Source organism: Hippocampus comes, unplaced genomic scaffold, assembly GCF_001891065.2.
Source record: "Hippocampus comes isolate QL1 unplaced genomic scaffold, H_comes_QL1_v1.1 scaffold86, whole genome shotgun sequence".
In the NCBI taxonomy this organism is placed as follows: domain Eukaryota; kingdom Metazoa; phylum Chordata; class Actinopteri; order Syngnathiformes; family Syngnathidae; genus Hippocampus; species Hippocampus comes.
Window position 1 is genome coordinate 3080 of NW_017805882.1, and position 15642 is coordinate 18721.

The window sequence follows — 15642 nt, forward strand, 5'->3', positions numbered from 1 at the left end:
ACAAAGGTAATGCTGGCCTTTGTGCTTTCTTCATCGTCCAATCTGAAGGGGGTGTCACCATGTAGCTACGTAGCAAAAACCATATTCTTAAAAACTGTTTTCTTCAAAGTGTTGGACGTTACACAAAGTTTATGTTCATCAATGTTAATAGGATTTGATTGCATAGCTTCATTTTTTTTTCTTCTTTTCATTTACAGAGTACTGCAATTCCAGAGAGGACAAAAGCAGGTCAGTGAATTTCATGCGTTGATACACAACTTGAATTTGTATAGCCACAGTTCTTTGATGTGGTTTCTCATCTGTTCAAACATGTTTGGGTTGCCTTTAATGTTGACAAAATGTAATTGTCCACAATTGTCCTGATCTGCCTGAGTCTGGTATCATGTGAGGAGCGTTTGTAGCACAGTTCCTGATATCATTGTCCGGTAATCGGCGTGGTGCAAGAGAGGGAAGGAGGGAGTGAAGGGGAACAGGATCTGGTCCGATGACTCGCTTGATGTTAGTCTTGATAAGCACCCAGACTCATCTAGCGGACCATCTAGCCTGTCGCCTTTCCGAGATAAGAGCCAGACTGGTTGTCGAGGCTGATGCCCAAAACATTTGACCTGCATCTGTTTACCCATTCCAGTCAAATCTCACTCAGCTGCTTGTGCGTTTATGTCAGCAGTGGAAAAAACAAAGACAGTTCTTCATGTTGGCCCAACAACCATCCATTCTTTTTCGACACTGCTTTTCATGTTCATAGTCATGGGGAGCTAAAGTCCAGCCTCATTGTTCCCCTAAATGCTGGTTGAATTGCATATTATCTCAACTCAACTCAACTCAACTGTATTTATAGAGCACTTTCAAACAGCCATCGCTGCATACAAAGTGCTGTACATGGAGCAATTTAACATACAACAAACAGTAAAGCAAATCGGTAATAAAGACAGTAGAAAGCACCATTATATAACATTTCGGGCATTTATCATGAGATGTTCCGCTGGATCTGTATTTAATCCATTTACAAATCATCAGATAAAGGGATTTGTCTGGAATTTGTTCAGCACTAGACCCACAATTATCAATCCATATGACTTCTTGCAGATGAATAGCCTCCAGTGTCTTCCCATTATTTCAAAAGATCCCAATGCTTTATGAATCAACTTGTAGACCATTCCCTCTCTGGCTCCAGTCTGTCAGCAATCTGGTGCTAATGCACCAGGTCATCAAACTATGAATGGACGGACAAGCGGCCAGTGGTGGTCAGTGTTCATTAAATATCCCCCCCATGTCTTCAGTCCTTCGGTAAACATGGCTGGCGAGGTGGTGTGACTTGGGGACAAGGCTTTCATATTGCCCCCTACTGTTGCAAAGCCTCCTGAGAGTCCTCACTCACTATTGTTCTGTCTGGCCTTGTAATTACAGCCACTCGCTGTGAAAGCCTTTCACAGAAAATGAGCAGAAGCTGCTCGTACGTCAGTTCATATGACATTTCCACCTTCGTAGACAAAACTCAAACCTTATTTGTTTTTTTTGATAACTCAAGTTTGCAGAAGACATCATACCAACTTCAAAAGATCGGTCATTCTTTGTAATTTTACTTGATGTAAATCAGTCTGGCCTCCTGCAAGCAAGTTATATAAGCACCGGTGCCGCCCACCTCCATGTGCTTGGGGAGTATAGAAGGGGGCGGGATATGCGGCAAGTCAGTGGTGTTTTGGGGGGCCTTGACTGAGCACAAAGCCCAGTGTTCATTGCAGTACTTCAAAGACCTCTCTGTACCACCATTAAAGTTTGTGACAGTGTTATATCACACACTATGACCTAAAGGCTCCCGTTGCGCTGCCGTGAGAGGATTGTCCATTCATGGTTAATTTATATCTCTGTGATAATTGAGGGAATTGATCAACGAGAAGCTCCAACAGCCTCACAGTTGTTTTGCTCTGACATATAATGTCTTCCTTGCAGTTGTGGTTGTACCCAAGTGTGCAGCCAGCGTTACGTCTGACCTGCATCCAGAGAAAATGTGTTTTTTAAAGAGTTACAAGTGCACTGTTGAGGAGCTTTTCATTGGGCTCTCGTGATGTTTGTTACAGCCGAAGCTTCCAGGACCTTTGCAGCGCCTTGTGAACGTGTCATTCATACGATTGTGTAAGGACAGCTATGCTAACTTCCGCATGATTTTTTTTTCCCCGTGTTCTTTTCATCATCCTGTTTATGTCAATTCATACATCATAATCACAGCACAACATCCCGCGACCAGGGATTCCTATGCAATTGCAATCAGCACATACACAGATGCTATTGTTCACACACCAATATTAAAAAGTTAACTATTGAACCCAGTTGCACTCCACTGATAACCAAAACAGCAGCGCTGACCAAAGCACGAAACAGTCAGTCCGGTGAGTCCAAGTGTGGAGTCTAGATGTTGTAAAATATATATATATTTTTTTTTTGATTAGGCCTCTTCGGCACAAATAATTAGGTGACTGAGCTAGGCCGCTGTGTCGCTGTGAACTTTTCTCCTGGCTCAGCATCTTATCTCTATCTGCACCCAGGCACTCATATCAGGACCAGTTAAGACCGTCGAGTCACACATTGACATATGAGCTGGGCAGAGCTGGCCTCCTGCGTGCGTGTGGCTTCGGAAGTATGAAGAATAGAAACTATTTTGTACAGATTAGACCTTCCGTATCTTGCAGAAAAAGCTCCACGGCCGTGTCTCAATCTTCCTGGCATTCATCAAATAGTTAAACTGAGAATACGTATGCAGTCTTCTGGTAGTTACTGTTACTATAACAGACATTAAGGTTCTCACAGAACTTGGCTTGCATATTTAAAAAAAATAATGATGATGATGATCATGATCATGATTATTATTATTGGAGTAAAAATATTTATGTCACTACCAAAACAAGTCAAGCCTCAAACCCAGCTTAATCTTTCCAGGTGATACTGATGTTTTACCTGGAATGATGGCCATGTGCAATAAGAATGTATTTTCAATCTGTTACAATTCAGTCAACACCTTTAACATGACATTTGATAACTGAATGTTGGTTGTTGCCTTTAATTGCCTCTGAGCTTGTCAGCACCCATTTTAAAGATTCTTGGGATGTCTCAATATTCATGTTGGCTGTCAATGAGGTTTAGAGCAACACCCCGTGCCACCCTGATCCAAATATAAACCAGTGGAAATGTAAAGCCAGAACACAATGATGTGCAAGTAAGCAGCTGTTGTGTTGAAGGCCCGAAACTTTACTGACACTTTAGACTCTCTGTTAACATCACTCTGCCTTGGTTGGAGGCAGAGGACAAGTCCAAATTAGCTTGTTACTGATGTTTGTTTTTCTCTTACTGTTCCTGCTTTTTTAGACTGCCTTATCCTACTTTTTTTTTGCTACATATCCATAAATAGCACCAGAGTCACTGTCCTTCTGCAAGGTCACATTCCTGGCTTTCCTTATGAATCTAACAGCCCCCCGCCAAAACGCTAGCCCCTCCCCTCTCGCTCGCCTTCAGTTCCTGTGTGGAGACTGGTACTGTATGCATTCCATTTATATTTGACACTCCAACCAGCAGTGAATACATTTGCAGATGCAAGCTTAACTGGAGTTAAAACCCCCATGAACCCCTTTATTCCTCCTCTTGTTTCCCATGCATTGCATCTGAGACCCCTTTCGGGCATCTGTCTGTGCTTCACTGGAACTCTGAGAAGGAAACCGACCCACATGAGGGGGAATTTCCAACAGGAAGCATGCTTGCTTGACTGCCAAAATCTCAACAAAACCATTTCTGAAAAACCTTTTGTACTCGGGAATGCCATTGATCATATATTTTTGTTAAACTGGACAAAAATGTTGTGATTTCCGTATTTTATACATAACTAGGGTATGGAACACATTTTCTGTGAAAACTATGTATGTACAGTACTTTGATATTTGCCAGAGGTTGACCAGCAACCGTGATAGGACTGTGTTTGATTCTGTTTTGGTCATATTATTAATCAGATTTTACTATTGAAAATAAGTTAAATTGAATTACAGGGTGTCCTCGGTTTATGATGTACTTTTGGTTCAGATCTTTTTAACAATATTGTCTTCTTGTTACTATTTTTGCCAATGTAAAAATGGTAATTTGGTTCACGGCAAGTGGTTAAAAAAGATATTTGAGGTAACTTGGTAAAAGACGCATTTTTTTATTGTGTGTTTGTTGACCTGAACTCAGCCATAATCCGACTACAGCAATATTTTAAGAGTTCATTCCAAAATTGCAAAAGCACAGACAGAAGAATAGTGAAAGGAAAAATGTGGGAATCCAATCTTATCAGTTTCAGCAAACCACAAGGGGCCAAAAAGTCAATTGGCCATGATGAGCATAGTGCTATCAGCCAACTGCAATAAGCCAGTGCATTACCTTCTTGAGCCAGAGCAATCAGCAGGAGTGCTTAGTATTCTTGCTTGAATGTGTTAGTGCTCAGTGGTGAATGCAACTGAGGACATTGTGAACACTATACACGTGATTCACAGTCAGACAGGCACAATAAACCCACACATCCAGCTTATGGATAACATATTCAACTGCCAATCATTTTACCTGAATGCAATCCATTATAAAATTCATGATTATTTTTTTCAGCACACTCATTTCTACTGAGGTCTCAACAATTAATTAACACATGAATGCAAAAATACTGTACAGATCCAGTGTTTCCAGAGATAGCTTTCAAATGACATCACATTCCTCTGGACAGGCCCGTGGCCGCCATGTTGGAGGTTGGCGCATTGTTTTCTTCTGTTGGTTTTTGAGAGTTTGAAAAAATAACTGTGATTGCCAACACCAAAACATGGAGAATAATGTTTGGCTGCAACTATACAGGTTGAGGGTAAGCTTTAACACTTGTTACATACAGTGCATATCCCCATGTCCAATGTTCCAATGTCAAGTACAATATATGACGTTGACTGAAATTTCAGTTACTGTGTTATTTGTGTTTTCTTCAATTTCAAAATAATACATCAATCTTGACAACAATCGGATGCAATTTGGAGCTGATTCAAATTAGGTTTCCTCAGCTTAAAGCCCTCTGGTCGAAAACTGTTTTAAATTGCATAGGTGCTTGTTTTTTTTGGGGGGGGGGTTGTTTGTTTTGGGTTTTTTTTTTAATGATAGGCTAACCCCAAATGGAAATTTTAAATTTTCCTGCATGCTTTGAATACACTCAGGGCATTGTCCATGACTGACTCGAAGAGAAAAGTCGCCATTGGCTACTGTGGCTCATGACATACTGCAATCAAAATGCAAAAGAAACACTATTCAACCCTGTGATTTCTGTCGTCTTTCGGTTTTGGGAACTCGACCACAAGTGTTTCACCAGTGAAAATTTCAGGCACTATTTCTGGTTACGTTTGGTTCAGAACTATTGTTGGATTTAGGAATACAAAGGGGGCACAAACTTGTCTAAAAATTACGCGAGTATGCCTTTAACGTTTATCCGTTCAGTCGCTTTAGCTTGAAACAAACATCTTTAATCATCTCTCATTACTCTTATTTAATTAGCATTACTGCTGACCGTGTCTTAACAGAGTAGGATGGCTGTGAAGGGTGGACAGTGCCTTGAATGTAACAATGCAACCAGAGATTATATGGTTATGTAAGCCATCTAGATGGCCTCACACGCGTGCGAACAGCGATACGAATGACCACCATCAGCAGATATCAAAATGTCATCGTACAGAGTGTCTTATTATCCTGCTGGCCCATGACCCCATAAGTAGAGTACCATTTATAGAAGAACACTTTTCAAAAACCTTCAAACGCTGTCAAACTAACTTGCTCTTTCTTTGAAGACTTTCTGCTGAATATGAGTTAATTATGCAAAGCCGACCACAGCTGCCAAAGGTAAATGCATACAAGTGCGATGGGAGATGGGAGTCGTGCCTTTAAAACACTCAGATATGCATTGTAACCACTGAAGCTTGAGTCAGAAAGCACTTACTCACGCTCACACTTAAAATATATTCACACACACACATGCACACGCACACACACACACATGCACACACACACACACACACACACACACACACACACACACACACACACACACACACACACACACACTGGAGAGAATAGAATATGAGAGTATTGCGGCACTGGCTGGATGTGTCCCAGCAGTTACCGCATTGAAGCTTGGTGCAGAGATGGGAGTGTACAGTCCAGACTGGAAGAGAGCAGAGTGAGAAACAGGAGGAGGCAGAAACCTCAAAAAAGAAAAAAAAAGGCAGAGTTCTGGAGAGGCCAGGTAGCTAGCTGATTTATATATTTCAACAATAATCCAAGCGGAAGAAGGCTCGATCGAAGCAGTATAGATGCAAACCTTAGGAAGGTGCACAAATAGACCTGGTCAGCAGCAGAAGTAGGTGAGGGGGAAAAAAAAGGTTAGTGTCAATTTTGACTGGAATCAGGTCGATCAGGTGACAGCAGCATGTCTCGCTCCATCAGGCTGCCCCTTCTGCAGAAGTCGTTCAGTGGCCACAGCACATCTCCTAGCTCGACCTTAGATATGATCAACAAAAACGTTTGGGAAAGCCGATTGACGGGTAAGTGATCTGACCATTGTCATTCCACAGCGATAATATTGATCATCCGATTATTTATACAGCATGTTTGTATCTATTAGGTTACGATGTAGTGATCATTGACAATATAGCGCTTCACTCAGCTGACTTTCCAAGGCAAGAGTGGGATCAATTTCCGTAGGTGTGAGTGTGAATGGTTGTCTGTCCCTGTGTGATCTATTATTGGCTGGTGACCAATCCAGTGTAATCCACACCTGTTTGCCACAAATTTCAAAACTCTGCGCAGAATTGAACACAGTCTGCGGAAATAAATGCCAGGTGCAGAATATTACATTTCCATGTAGTTTGTGTCCCGGCTCTTACATGTCGCACGATGAGACGGGCTACGTTCACACTGCAGGGCGTGAGGCCCAATTCAGATTATTTGGGGTTAAATGCGCTCTTTTTGTGTTCTCTTTCAATTTAGAAAAACAAATGGGTCCTCTAATGTTAACTGAAATGCGTCCGTGATGTGACACGCATGCGCACAAAGCCCGGTGTCGCCCGACACACGCAAATGACGATGACACGCGGCAGTGCGGAAGAAATCCAACTTGTAGGGGCTCATTTCTGATCATCAGAGGAGTCATGCGGGAAGTGGTGGAATTATTATGGGGAAATGATGCAATGCTTTTCTTTCTCTTCATTTCATGGAGGCATCCGGTAAAGATGATGTTTTGTAACGGAGATGTCTAACAATGATGACCTCATGTCATTGCCGCGCGTAATAAATGAAATGTTTGTGCGGTTGAATTACATTTATTATCATACTGTATGCAGTGTGTTCACAATATCCAGGTCAAGTGGCTGCTTTACACTTTACATCTTTCCTCTATTATCGCTTGTTATGCCTCAAACCTAATGTTGTTCAGTGAAATGTTTTGCACTTTACCTTTTCTCCATTGTGAGACAAATAAAGGTTTTCTTGTCTTATCTTTCTAACTAATGAAAATAACAATGTATTATTATTCTTATACTGATAAATATGATAAATATGCCAAAGAGTTGATTATTTTATAACCGCAATGTTCCACATTGTTTTGCTTTTGCAGATAAAAGTCCTTCTGTGCAGCTTTTTCTGTGTCACCGCAAGCACGCGTGTATGGTTGCTCATGCATTTCCTCTCCAACTAATGAGCCAGTAGTGCATGGTCAGGATCCGGCCCATTAGTCTGCTTTCAACTCCCTGTAAAATAGTTTGCCTCTCAGTGTTACATTTGGTACTTTAACTCAGACTGCAAATGCATCCGCACACTTGATGGGTCAACAGAGTTTCTTTCATTCTGGGGCCACACATACCAGACCATCCATACCATTCTTTGGCACGCTTGACACACACAGTCCGGATTGTTCCACTCGAGTGAGCACTCCATATTGTCGTCAAGCATGCACGGGTGGACGAAGTGGATGGACGCACAGTACGCTTGCTCGTGCACGGACACAATGTAGATGTGACATTGATGCAGTTGTTGCCTCCACCACTTATTCGGAATAACATCCACCTTGCATAACTGTATTCAAAGAAGAAAATAGTACCAGAACTGTCACAGAATGACAAAAATAAAGAGCTGGTCTCAAATTTGCATGTGTGTGGCCACTGTGGCATCCTATCGCTAAACACTATGGTAATTATTGTCAGAATTGTCCTAGTTTGGTTGTTTTCAGTGTCACTTTAATACGTCTTTGGAAAACGGAAAAATAAACCTCAAGACCATTAAGTTGCAGAAAACGTGTCGTATACTGAAGGGATAGTATACATTTACACGAAATGAATTTGAGCATGCGACAGAAAAGGGTGGGGTTTGCCTGCTTTGGCAATATCATCCTTTATTTTTGACAGGCGAAAATGCCGCAATTTCCTTCTCGTGCACGTAACCCCAATATTAACAACAAGGTCGGGCCACTTGAAAGTTCCTAATCCATAGGTATGATTATCTATCAGAGGTTTGAGTAATGTTTGGTTACATTGTATCAGATACTCCCAATTTCCACAAAATAGGTACAGTTGAAAGAATCCGTCTTTCCAAAACAAAACCAGAAATCAGTGCAACATGGCTTTACCTCTCAAGTAAACCACACCCGGTAATAAATATTTATCTGAAAATGTTGTCCAGAATTTCGCAGCCTGTAAGCAGATCTCACTGTCGGTAGCCCTTAGGAAGCCCAGCAACCTACAGTCACACGTAAATGACGACACAAAAGTTTCAGACGATATGGCTAAAAATGGGTCAGTTTTGCTGCTTATTTCATCTTCCACAGCATTTATCAGAGTGCCAAGTCTAGACTAGTGGGGCCGCATAGAACATGTTATTTGAAAGCAAGTTTTTGCCTTGAATTCCTGTTGAAGTCGTCATGTTGTATGCATGCCATAAATGTCAAACCTGATGCCCTGTCACTTGATGTATGTTTGTTTCCGGGCCATAAAGTGCAGGAACGCATTGTTTTGTCCCAAGAGGGACGTGCTTAATCAGCGCATTTGTGACCAACTTTGGCTTTGGCGTGCTATCAGGCGGTAAAGAAATGTTTACTACGAAGAAGTTGCATTGTATTGCACAGCACACTATTGCTATTGGAAATATAGTTACTGCAGTCGGGGTATGTGTAGAGCAAATAATGAGATGGAGTACAGAAGCTGTCTTAAAATTTGCCTTCATGATAATAATAATAATAATAATGCTCAGTTTTAAATTATACTATCAGTGAAATTTCCATTCAACAACATGTGCTTGTGGTAGTAGTTTGCAGTGGTGTTGAGCTGTGCTACATCACATCAAGAGCTGCTTCCACCATTTAGCCTTTCAGATGTGAAGAAATAAAGTTATTACAAATATCAGAATATGACCCCTCACCAGTGCAGTTCTACAGCACCGAGTGCTGTTAAAGTAAATCATTTAAGAAAGTCCATCTAAAAGTAACTTTAGGTCGACCCCCCCCCCCCACTTGTTTACAGCACTTGATCTGATTAGATTGTGTCTACTTGCCAGCAGTGAAGGTTCTCATCATATGGCAGTTTAGTGGCAGAGATCAAGAACATCCATACAGCATAGCATGGGATGCAGTCATGTGTGTGCTCTGTGATCCTTCATGACGCATTTATATCAGTCGTACACGTGCGGCCTAAGTGCATCCAGAGTCACACATCTCGACATCTATCAATAGCCTTGTTGACTCCGCTCTTGTTGCTCATGTGATCGCATCGCATATTTCAGCATGTTTACAGCTCAAGGGGAAAACATGTATCAAAGAACACTGAGCTTATTCATTGGAAAATCCCAGCTGCCATGCGAGTCTTTGTGCGCTCCCTCCACTGGATTTTTCAAGCAGAAGATCACTGCTTCATCGCATCGTTCCCTGTCAAAGTTGTTTTTCTAATCAATCATTTCAAGGAGGCAATAGAAAGTGTTTCGGTGAGGCTGAATAGGAGTTTGCCTCGTGATTTATCACCGTGATAGTCGAAGGCGGAGGTTGTTAAAACTGATTGCAAGACTCTGACCAAAGCCGCGGCCCTCACTAAAGTGCACAAAACATGCACTGTATGTACTATAAACAAGCTGATGCTACATCCGTTCATTTTCTAACCTGCTTATCCTCACGAGGGTGACGAGCGTGCTGGAGCCTATCCCGGCTGTCTTCGGGCAGTTAGCGGGGCACACCCTGAACTAGTTGTCGGCCAATCGCAGGGCACACATAGAAGAACAATAACCATTCACACTCAAAATCACACCTTGAGACAATTTAGAGCCTTCAATGAACCTACCATGCGTGGTTTTTGGAATTTGGGAGGAAACCGGAGTATGCCCTTGGAAAATACAATCAATGCAAAATTAAAAAGAGATGATAAATGTTGAAAAATGAACCAAATTCTTGCCAATTCTGCATCACTTCAGAAGCCTCTCCGGTGCCCAAGTTCCTTCCACCTCCAAAGCACAACTGCAATGATCACCGTTGCTTTGTCTCAGGATCTATCCAATCCTTTAAATTATTATTTTTTTGCCTATTTGCTCTGCTTCCGTTATGCCCAGTTGTTGGCAAACAAGAGATGGGATTTTTATATAATTCTTTTTAATTTCAGCAAAGCTACTGAAGCCCAACGTAACAGGTCAGTGCAAGGTTGCGGGGGTGTACCGCAGAGTGCTTGGCAAATGATTTACAAATTAATATTAAGCCGCTTGATCATACTGACAGATTTAACAAAAAATGATCATCACAAATGAAATCAATTGTTAAGTCCTTTCATTTTGTGAAATGAGTATCTTTCCTTGAGTCTGTCTGGACGGTCCCTTCTGTTTGAAATGGTAACTGTAACTTTCACAAAGGTCAAAGGGTATCTGTTAGCTGACAGGTAGTCAATAAAAAGCAAATGGTGATCTGTCATCATCGCTGCTTGGAGAAAATGCCCTCTGGTCCAGTAGTCCCTGACCTTTTGTGCACCTGATTCAAAAGACTACACTACAAACACGACAACAGTGTGGCTTCATTGTAAAAAAAGTGTTAGTACTCGACTGCCGTGCCAACAGTCCAGACCTGTCTCCCAATCAAAATGTTTGGCTCTCCATGAAGCGCAAAATGCAACAATACAGACCCCTGACAGTTGAGCCACTGCTGTGCATAAAGCCGCACGTTGTTCATGAAGCAAGAATGTAAAATAATTATAGCTTAAACCCTGTCTTTAGTTTCCAGATTCGTATTGATTTTTGTTAAAAGCAAACATGAGGTAACACAGTGATAGGCCTGCCTCTGTCCAATCTCTTTGGTGTGTGTTGCAGATTCAAAGTGAGTGGATGTTTGCAATCAAGCAGTTTGAAAATTAAAGATCTTGTTTTTGTGTTATATTCAATTAAGTATAGGTAGAAAATGATTTGTAAATCGTCGTATTCAGTTTTTATGTACACTTTACACAACATCCCAACTTTCAATGCAATTGGGTTTGTACTTTATTGATACAGCCAACGCAACATACTCTAAATTTTCTGTCATGCCTGCTAATGAGGCCACCAGGCCAGCCCTGTTACACAACACAACACATCATCAAACTTGTATATTGGGCCTGTGGGGCTGGTTGATTTCATCCTGGCTTTCAGTGTTTCTTCAAATATGAGGCAATATTTCACATACACAAATATATTGGTTCTGCTTTACAAAGAGTTGTAGCAATATCTCAAAAATGTAAATTTAAATCAAAATCAAACATTGGGGAAATTGGATGATTAGCTCATCAACTCACGTGGTACATCCTCTATCGGAAGCTACCATACTTTTTTGGTTTTTCAGGCAGTGTCTGCGTCACTTTGGCCTTTTTATATACACAGTGCTAAATCCATCGAGCTTACACACTTGCAGACATCAGTCCGGCCCAGTGATGTTAACCAACATGCCAAATAAATGCATCTTCTGTTCAAAACAAGCCGTTGTGTGTTCCAAAGGGCTAAACCAAAATAATTAGAGGTCTACTGCCACTGGTTGAGAAATGTCAACGAAAGTCAAAAAAGTCAGTCAGCTTTCACATTAGGCTTGCTTGTGACTCTGCACTCTGTATAGGCCCATGTGTGCTACTTACTACCAATTTCACTCATCCCTGTATTGAGTGTTACTAAATTGCACTCTACGTTAAATAAGCACTACCAAACATAAGACGAATTGTGTGAGTGTATACTACTCAATAGCTCCTTTCACGCTGCTTACTTTCCACCTTTTTTTTTGGGCTCTCTCTGTGTCCTTTGTGAACATCACAGACACACAGTAGTGCGTGGAAGTCAACTTTTAAATGTGACAGCTTGTGACGTAGTTTTAAGGACCTAGCAGAACCTGTGGGATATGAAATATCAGAAACTCGGAACCATGGTGTGCAATTTTTCTTTCAACATCTGTTGTGTTAAAAGCAATTGTTGTCATCTGAAATATTTTATACGTCACACCAGGCGCTGGCAAAGCATTGTCATGGAAGATGGCATGTGGGACATTGACATGACACCTCAGACTTTTTGTGCCTTTTTGTAATATTTAGTCAGAGAGAGGGTGCAGCCTCAACAAGGTGCTTGATATGAAAAACACTGGAAAAGAGATGTTTCGGTGTTCTTTTCCCCTTGTATGGAAATCGAGAACATAAAAATAAAAATAAAAATTGGATGCTTGAGGCACATCTGCCAAGCAACTAGTGTTCACATTTCTCATAAAATTTTGCGCTCAACTCTATTTTTATGCTTGCATAGACATAAGAATGTTAAAATGGTACTGGGCATTTGATCAGACGCTTTCACCTGATCTGAATAGTGTAGAACGGGGGTCGGCAACACGCGGCACTCGAGCCGCATGCGGCTCTTTAGCGCCCCACCCAGTGGCTCCCCAGAGCTTTTTCAAAAATGCTTGAAAATGGAAAAAGATGGGAGGGAAATATATTTTTTTTGTTTTAGCAGGGCGGGATGTCAGTCAGGGGGCTGTTGTAAAAATAAATAAATAAATAAAATAAAAAAACAGCTGCCTTTCATGTACAATTCACCGAGGGTACTTGCTAAGAATGGGAATCTGGGCGGCCAAGTTCATTTCCAGTAGGACTACATGGCCAAGTAATAAAACCCTGAAGGTTTGTGCAACTCAATACTCTCATAACTAGTTGGTGAGGCCTTGTCTTCCAGATTGGAGGCAGGACGCTTTCCTTTCATTGTCATTTCATTTGCATGTTACATTTTGGAGAATAGTTCAATACCGTCTCAACAAACCCGACTGGCTGTATTGCCGCCGTGACCATGTGATGTCACAGAAAATACAGCTATGATTGGCCAAGTGGCCCATGTGACATATTTACACTTTAAAGTATTGTAAAGATGTGAAACTGATCTGCAATATTATTTATTGGCTAATGATATGTGTTATAAAAATATGAACCACAAAATTCAAGTTATGAGGTGAGTTGAGGGGTGTTTTGCTTACCTTAGGGAAGTTTGATTCCATCTTGCAAGCAAGGAGGAAAATGATGCCATGCCAAAGAAAATTTTCTCGACTTCAAACAGTGAACTTCAATCATGACTGAAGGCGTGGTTTCAATTTCAAAAAGACACCAGTCAGGGTCACATCCATTTTAACAAAGTATCAGTGTAACATATAAGACTACACAGGCTATTTTATGGCTGAGTGGTGTTAAAGCAACACCGACATTCTGTTTAACACCATCACTAGTGGACTTGCAGTGTAGGTTCCCTTGTCAGTTAATTCAGAAGCTACACTTGTCAGACTTATTCAGCCGACTTGTCCACAATCCGATGTGTAACGTGACTGTGTGTTTTTGCATGTGCACACCTCCTTGTGCTTGAATGCGTTATTGTGAAGTGGCAACCAAGCTTTTGTATGTGACTCAAGAGTGTGTCAATGGGAGGTCCAATGACATGTTCCGGTCTACTCGGGCCTCGCATACCCTTAAATGACACAGATGTCCTGTGTCCATTGTGGGCCTAAGGGGACCCAGCAGGATCATTTCACGCCTCAAAGACGTCCAAAGAGGAAGTCAGAAGGAGCACACGCTGTGACATCAGTCGAGATCTCTGTGAATAAAAGCGCAGCAGGCGCCCATGTAGCAAATTAGCCTCAACAAGATATTCTTACCCCAAGAGCTTTTCAGAGCTTAATCCGCTGCTGAAAAAACAAATGTCAACTGTGCGCATCCTCTTCTTCACAATTTAAATTAGTGTTAACTCAGTTTTCAAGTGCATTTAAGATTAGCCTTGTGCCGAGCACAACTGTTTGTTCTGAGACTCCAATTGCCACGTTTGCAAAATTTTCAAGTGCATTTAAGATTAGCCTTGTTTGTTCTGAGACTCCAATTGCCACGTTTGCAAATCACGTTTTAGGATGCGTTCACATTTAGGCCAAGCTCTTCAGACTGTGTCTATAAAAAGAAACCGATTATTATTTTATCAAGGAAGGATAAAAGCTCCACTCTCTCCCCAGTGTAACGCCAGCATCCATCTAGTCATGAGGAAAACAAAAAAGTAGGCCAGTACCATTGCTTCCTCTCATCTCTGCTTGCCTTAGTAGACCTTTCCTGAAGCTGGCATGAGTCTCGTGAGGAAATGACGCTGCACACTTGAACAATAAACGCATTCAGTGGCGATGTCTTCACGAGGACCTAAATTAGCTGCTCAATTCTTTATAGCACAATATATATTTTGGATAAAAATCCTGGGCCTATGTTTTCGACAGAGAGTTTATCATTTCTGCTCCAGTGAGTAGATGTTAGTTTTATTCTCTCTTCTCGCAATGTCCGTTCATGTGATTCGGGCTGATTGTTCCATGATGATATACGTGAAAGGTAATCACTAAACTTGTCATTTCAATGTGGGACGGTGAGCACTCTTGAGATATTTATGATTGAGTTTGAGTCCTTCAACACGGTTCCTGTTCAGTGATTTAAAGCCCCCTTGTTTCTGCCCCCGTGCATTCACAAGGCCGCTTGTTTCGAAGTCTCTGGAATGTTTTGCTGAACCCAGTGACTCGAGCAAGCTCACGCCAAACTTGTTTACTTTGCTTCCTTTACCGCACCCCCTCTCCTTCAAGTATTTTCTCACTTTCGCTTTTTTGCAAGTATGGTCCTTTAGTACACCTTGTGGTTGTCATGAAAAGACCTGTCTCTGTTTTATTGAGGACCAATTTCTCCGATTTGTTTTGTCTTTGCCATTCAAGATTTTTGATCCCGAGTAGCTTGTTGGAGAAAGGCTTCAAGATATGATCTGTGCTTGATATATTCGTCTAAAATATGATGTACTTTGAGTTTGTATGTACCGTCACAGTGTATGCAAAATCGCAGAAATACATAGAGAATTTGTAAAACACAGTAAAAAATTCCCAGATTGAACTCTCAATCACTGGAGAGACAGACGGAAAGAAAGAAAGAAAAGAAAAAAAGAAAATCCCATGGAAAATAATGAAACTTTTTAAATTTCAATTTACATTTTGGGACTGTTGTATTATGTGTTGTAGTATTTCAAATCCCTGTTAGAAAAAAAAAAGATGAAAATTAGCAATTTTGGTACCAGTTTTCTGCCAAA

The 15642-nt window shown here is 41.3% G+C and overlaps 1 protein-coding gene across 2 annotated transcripts in view; it reads left to right on the top strand.

Moving 5' to 3' along the window:
- Positions 1-202: 202 nt before the first annotated feature.
- The window catches only part of dlc1 (DLC1 Rho GTPase activating protein), a 58672-nt gene continuing 43232 nt past the window's right edge, over positions 203-15642 (top strand). The window contains exon 1 of one of the 2 annotated variants that reach the window (XM_019889384.1): positions 203-228. Coding sequence is in view for 1 of the 2 variants with exons in the window: in XM_019889379.1 (XP_019744938.1) it covers positions 6473-6587 (115 nt within the window). In the remaining variant the exon portion in view is untranslated. Of the gene's footprint in view, positions 229-6112; positions 6588-15642 lie in introns of those variants that run through there. The other variant, XM_019889379.1, reaches the window with a different exon arrangement.